A 6,900-nucleotide genomic window follows, 5' to 3' on the forward strand; every position below is an offset into this window, starting at 1 on the left:
TTGGTCCTTCCCTCCGACCAATGTCGTGGCTCTCCTCTGGACTCTCTCCAACAGGTCCCTCTCATCTAACCAGTCTTAGTCCAGCACATATATGCCTTACAGAAACTTTAGCCACAATGGATTATAAATTAAAAAACACACAGTTTACTATCGAAGAGTTTAGGTACACCACATCTACACAATTTTGTCTATCAAATTTGTAGTATCGAAGAATGAAATGAAGTTTGTCTTCCTCTGAATTAATAATTCCTTCAGGATTGTAGTTAATTAACTAAGAAAGGTTTTAGATTTTTTCCTCTCTCTGCAAGATCTCTAGTGATCAGTTAACTTTCTAACACATGCACCTTCTGTGAATGTCAAGAGTTCTGGCAGAAAAAAAAAAAAAAAAAAGGGGAAATAAATTCTCCTTTTTCCCTGTGTTAAGAACAAATTAGTTATGATTTAACCATACCTTGATGTTGATGAGCAGTTCCAGGAAATTTTTTGGTGGCATAACAACTGAAGTGTTCAGAGGAATCACATAGCACTTATCCAGGCTAAGGTCAAGATAGGCAGTGAGTCTCTGTTGAGGAAATATTTATTTCAATCAAAATAATGAGAACATCAGGAAATTCACATACAGACTTTGCTAAACTGCTACTGACTCATGTTGTTCTTCAAATTATTGTTTTGTTCACTATGAAGCCTGTCCCATAAACTCCAATTTGAGGGCAGGTAAATGCAGAAATAAAAGACAGTCTTGATGAGAGTTTATGACAGGGATTTGTGCAAGGCAGGAGGTGACAAGTAGCTCAAATGCAAAACAGTGCTGAAATTTCAAATGTGTATCTGAGCTGTTACGGAATCAAGTACAGTATTTATTTATTCCTAGTGCCTGCATTTTTAAACAACAGGACACAAACCTTGCTCTAATCTCCACACTTTTCTATTTTTAGTAGTGAAATGCTGCTTGTAAGAACAAAATACAGAAGGAAAAAATTAGTTACAGATAAAGCAACAAAAATCCTTTTATTTTCAAAATTACTGCTGACTTGAAGTATTAATGGTTATTCATAATGGAATTAGCATCTTTTTAGTATCGGAACCGCAAGATTTGCCATTATTTGATAAAAACAAGAGATATAAAAGCCCAGGGAATTATCCAGATTAATCCTATGGCTGTGTTCACTGAGCTGTGTTTTACTGCATCTATTCTTGCTAAAGAAGACATTATCTCAAGCATCTGAAAGCTCTAAGGCTGCGGACATATATAAGATACCGAGCACCAAGAGCCCAACAGTCAGAATAGTATCAGGGCAGCAATCATCAGCACAACTGATCTCATTACATGGGAGTAAATGCTGTGCCTATAGCAAATGATCCTTGCACTGACCTTTAGAGCAAAGCCTTTAACCCATTTAATCAAAAAGTAATTTATATTGTTCCTATTCACTTCTTACATACTGCTTTTTTTTTTCTGCTTTGCCTTCTTCAGAGGCTTTGCTTGTACTGTCAGCAGCTATAATATATTCCTGAATAAATATATAAATATATTCAGGAATATTTTTAAATTACATAGCTCAAGCAATGTTTTCCTCTAATCTGGTTATGAATATTTGATAGATAGCACTCATTTTGCCAGGAAAACTTTAAACTCTGAAGTTTGCATAAAAATTAGGATGCTTCCCTATTCTTCTTTTTCAGCCTTGCTTAAAAAAGCTGTTCAGCAAAGTATTCAAATGTTCACAGAAATTTAGCTTCCTGAAAACCAGCTGTAGAACATTTCATTGCTATCAGACAGCTTCCATCAGGCTGATACAGAAAAGAAGGGCTTCTAATTGTCCTACAGCTGTTGTTAATACCAAGAGCTGTAGGCCTGTCAACTGCCTTACCAAAAATTTATTACCACAATTCCGATCAACCAAAGTTGTTTCTATAAAAAAGGAAGAAACAGATAAAAGTGCTTCCAAACCCTGGTTCAGTGTGCTTAGGAATCAGAGTCACCTGTGGTGCACAAGGAATATTTAACTTCTGCTAGGCTTCCTACCGCATCTGGAAAACGAGCTCTCTTCCGCTGTCAGTCAGCTGGTCGCTTCCTTCCCCTTCTGCTGCTGCTTTGGGGTTTCTGAGCTACACTAAGAGAGCAACCTCTGCGGGTGCTTGAACCTAGTGAGGTCAGACACAATCTGCCCCTGCAAGCTGAGGTGAAAGCTATGACAGCCCTTTCTAAACCTCCATCGGCACCACTGAATTTGGTCAAATTCTGCTTGGTGGACTTAGCACAGCAAGAACTATATTCTCCTTATTTCCTCATACTAAGGAAAGGAAATATCTCTAAGATTTTTCCCTTTTTAAAAAAAGAACCATATTTGCAAATGGTGGTTTACAAATGATTGTGTAACACTGTACTTTGTATCCCCAATTAATAATTGCTTGCAGCCTGCTGCTGATCAAAACATTTCTGCTGCCTCCTCCACCCTCCACTTTCCTCCACCACAATAATTAGGACGCACATTTATCAGGATGACTGAGGGAGAACATTTTTCAAGTTTTAAAAGCTTTTGACTTCTACAGAAATATTTCTTACCCGGTGGAAGTCATGGACGATATCAGCAGGATCACTATCAGCAAACTCAGGAACTGGCACACTGATAAACTCAACATCTTCCTCCTCCAGGATCTGAATATTTTGCTCAATCGTGTGGTAGCGAGCACTCTGAGCCTCTGCCCCAGGCTCAGGTACACTTAAGCCATCTTCAATGTACTTTATTCCACAGAAATACACACCACCCTGCTAAAAATAGTAAACAACCCAGCAACAAAAACGTCACTAGCCTTGTTAGAAGTTTAAAACTAATATTCTCAAAGCATCGTGGAGAAGAAAAACTAGTCAGACTAGATGAAATGTTTTCCCCTTAATTTGATTCATACACCAAAGTAAGAGCCAGTTGCTATCTACAACAGGACCATGGGTAAAACCTTGATTGTACTGAACCCAGAGGGAGTCCTTCCCTTGAATTCAAGGTAAACAGGATCCCAAAAGCAGGTTCTTAAAATCTAGTCTTCTATTTTGCATCCATTATCTGTGGCACATTGCATCTTATTTTTAGAAAGATAATGAAGTTCCTGCATCTATATGCATGCATATTATTATTATTAAATTACAATTTAACTGCAGTCAATAATTACAATTTAAGATATTGAAATGGTCATCCAAATCACCTTTAAAAAGCAAGTCTAACTCTGAATCTGGTCCTGTTTGCAGCAGGAGGTTGGACCAGATTACTTCAAGAGTTTCCTTCCAACCTCAATTATTCTGTGAAGTTGCTTAGTTTTGCAAGGCTTCAGAAGTTTTGAAAAGCACTTTCTAAGACTGTTTTGAACAGTTTTGCAAGACAAAAAGGTAATGAAAATAAATTAAAATAACCAATTTGCGTCATTCTGTCACGGTACACACGGCAGGTTATCTAAGTGAAGTGTAAAATAAAGTCCTGAGTCAGAGGAAGTCATACACCAAATTTGTAGGCCAGACAGCTTTAGAAACATACAACTTATGCATATGCACATGCTATTAATTTAAAGCTTTACACTGAAAACATGTCTTCAGTGCAATGTCAGCTCAACTTCTGAATGTTTCCTTCAACCCAGATCTGATTCATAAGCAAGTACTACGGGTTTGAATTAAACGGCACTTTCAATTTCAGCTAGCTGGCATGGGAAAAGTGGACCACTGCGGTGCTAAGCACAGATGAAACATGCATTAGGAAAATTCAGCTACTCTGAGCTTGTTAATCCACCAAGATACACTATGCGGTTTAAGCATCGTTTGCAACACTACTGCTCCCTTGTAAATTAACATGATAGCCAAAGAGACTATAAACTGCGAGTTCAGCTAGAATTTCTCATGTTCAATCACTTTGCCTTCTACATCAGCAGCTATTAAAATGGTTAAAAAAAACAAATCCTGGTAGCAGAGACAAGAACACTGAATTTCTGCCTTATAATTATGTACAGTAACCAGTGGACTAGAGGGATTCATGTTTTGCTTACACCCTCCCTTTCTGACCCTGTGAATCCTGCAATCCTGGCAGTTTCTGAAGAAGGGAGGTGTGCTTGCACCACTTGGGCAACAGCCCAGGACATCCACTGCTGCCCAGTGATCATTACCCCCAAGGAAGACAACATTTAACTTGGATCTCCCATGTTTCACGTCCATGTCCCACTTCCCTGGCACCACTGCCTTCACAGGGCTCCTCTTGCAGTGATGCCATTTTTTAAAGACTGAAAATACATTTTGACAGAGTTCTAATCTTGTCGGTGTGGATTAGACTTGATAGAGCGTGTTTAACCACACTGACTGTGCTTGTCTCAAGTCCCCTGGAGGGCCTGTTTTTCTTATCTCTATGGAGGCTAGGAAGGAGAGTAACTGCACTGCTTCAGCAAACAGTTCCTTTCCTGTGCGTCACCACTACCCCATGCCTCTAAGAAATCTGGGGTCAAACAAGGAGGCTTTCAAGGGGTTAATCTACCTTCAGTATTCAGCACTGCAGAACAGGAGAGAGAGCAGGTGAAAATCTGGGGCACCACTGGAGTTCCTAAACCCAAGTCCTATTTAGATATAATCCTTTCTCTGCAAAGTAATGCTTTCAAAAGTGTTGCTCCTTTTGATTTGCCAGCTTTGCTCCTGCCCTCCTCTACCGATAGGTAACTTCAGAGCAGGCCATCCACTTTGCCTTTAGAAAAGCTGAAGTGTTAGAAGGATAAAAATAGGAGCAGCAAGGCTATTTGGTTTAAGTCTGTTCTTCTTCTTCCCTCTTCCAAACATAAAGCCTAAAGGATAAAAATGCAACCCTTCCCTAAAAAAAAAATAAAAATATTTGACTTACCTGGAATGCAAAATATTTGTACAGATAGGCACCACCCAGGATCACACCAGCCAGCATAAAGGCCAGCCCGAAGCACATGCACCAGCACCACGCCCTCCTATGCCTGACAGGCACAGCACCCGCAGGGTCCTGCAATGCACAACAGAGACTCTCCACACACTGTTCCCAAGACACGTATGATAGCAGATAGTTCAGGCCCAGCAAGTACAAACATTGCAGCCACCAGAAAAGGCTATACACACTTCAGCACAACTGTTCGGAAAAGTATTTTATTTGGTAAAGTTTAAAACACATTAGTTAATTTGAGGTTTAGGAAAACTTGTACTAATAGTCACTTTTAATGCCATCATCACTAATTCATCAGACTTTAAGTCTTAAGGAAGATAAACATATAACAAAATCTCCCAACATACCTAATAACACACACACACAGAGCCAGTTTACAGACTGCAAATAGAAAAACACCTGTTCTCAGGTAGTCTCCATGCAACAACACGGAGTCAGTTCAGAAAGGTCAAATTCTTTTTTATCTTGATATATGCAATTTAAGTGGACATGAAGAACCAACAAAAGATCAAAGGTAATAAGAAGTGCAAAATATATCCTTTTCTATGTTGTTCCATCAGGAAGAAATATACTCTACCACCTCTTTGCTGGGAGAATAAGAAGAGTGGGAATGAAAAAAAAGATGCTTTGTAAGTTGTAGTTAAGGAAGTTTTCTGCTCTAAGTGCTGGCCATGCCTCACTCTATCTGCTGTGCATGTTATGCTAAAGGAATGACAGGATGTTTCCCCTCTGGGGCACTAGTTTGCATAAACATGCAGTCCCCACAGGCATCCTAAGCAATAAACTGCTGCTTGCAAAATCTTTTCTCTATCGGCCACATCACAATGCTCCTTCCTCCCCCAAGAGTATTCATAACTCACATCCAAATACTTAAAAAAAAAAAAAAATCCAAACAAATAACCCCCATATTTGAGTTACCCTCTTCCAAGTCATGATAACCCTGGGAGAAGATGAGAATTCAAATAAATACAAAGTAATTCGTTACCCCCTTGCAACCAAAAAACAGGGTAGTAGGATGACCAAGATTAAATCATTACAGCCAAATAAACAAAAAAACCCAAACCAGAAAATGGAGGAAGAGCATGAGGGAAGCACTTGAGAAGGCATTGATAGCTGTGGTTGTCAGTCGATGTTGTGCCTCATGTGGGTTTTTTCTGCAGTATTGGCTAACTAAGATTATTTCCCATTCGAACAATACTGTGAGTGTAGTCCCCATGCTACTTTGGTCCAGTGGGGAAGGAATTCCTCATCTGTCCAAAGCCATGTAAGGAAGTCAGGCACCAAATGGAAAGGGGACCCCTCCCTGTAAATACTGGGGGAGGAGAGGGAAGAGATGCTTCCCGAGAACGACTCATCCCAAACAGCTCTGAGAGGGAGAAATAGTCTTTTGGAGGGACCTCTTTACACTGATTATAGAGGGAGGCTCCTTGGTTAACAAACTAGGTACCTAATTCACATGTAACTAAAATAAGGTGCTGTGAACCCACCTTTACAGTACACTGCAATTATCTTTCATACAGAAGTGGCAATGAAGCTTCTTGGACAGGCAACGGCTGCCAAAATCTGATTCAGAAATATTTAGAGCCAAACTCTGAAGATATTTCACAGATTTTGTTTTACGTTACCTTGCAAACTACTGCAGTAAATCAGATTGTGAAATCTCCATCTTTGGAGGTTTTCAAGACTCAACTAGACAAAGCCATGGCTGATCTTGCTTTGGCAACCATCCTGTTTCTAAAGGGAGGTTGGACTAGATGACTTCCAGAGGCCCTTTCCAACCAACATTTCTGGGATACATTACAAGGCGAAGTGAGAGCGGCTAGAAAACAGTTGCCATGGACTGAAAAAGCAGAATCAAAAGACAAGTAACAGCTTTTAAAAGTTCTTACATTACTAATTATTTAAGGAATTCAGTGTAAAGAATTACGGGATTACTGGCTTTGTGGTTTTTTAACCTGGGTATTTGCAC

General features: G+C 39.6%; 1 protein-coding gene across 1 annotated transcript in view; it reads right to left on the reverse strand.

Annotated features, from left to right (window-relative positions):
• Positions 1-4,994, reverse strand: part of ITM2B (integral membrane protein 2B) — a gene marked incomplete at its 5' end in the record, with an annotated part of 10,886 nt that extends 5,892 nt beyond the window's left edge. Inside the window, 3 exons of the mRNA XM_010077878.1 lie at positions 452-562; positions 2,567-2,773; positions 4,866-4,994. Coding sequence (XP_010076180.1) covers positions 452-562; positions 2,567-2,773; positions 4,866-4,994 — 447 coding nt within the window. The remainder of the gene's footprint in view (positions 1-451; positions 563-2,566; positions 2,774-4,865) is intronic.
• Between the last annotated feature and the right edge of the window lie 1,906 nt (positions 4,995-6,900).

This window comes from Pterocles gutturalis, unplaced genomic scaffold, assembly GCF_000699245.1.
Source record: "Pterocles gutturalis isolate BGI_N339 unplaced genomic scaffold, ASM69924v1 scaffold16128, whole genome shotgun sequence".
In the NCBI taxonomy this organism is placed as follows: domain Eukaryota; kingdom Metazoa; phylum Chordata; class Aves; order Pterocliformes; family Pteroclidae; genus Pterocles; species Pterocles gutturalis.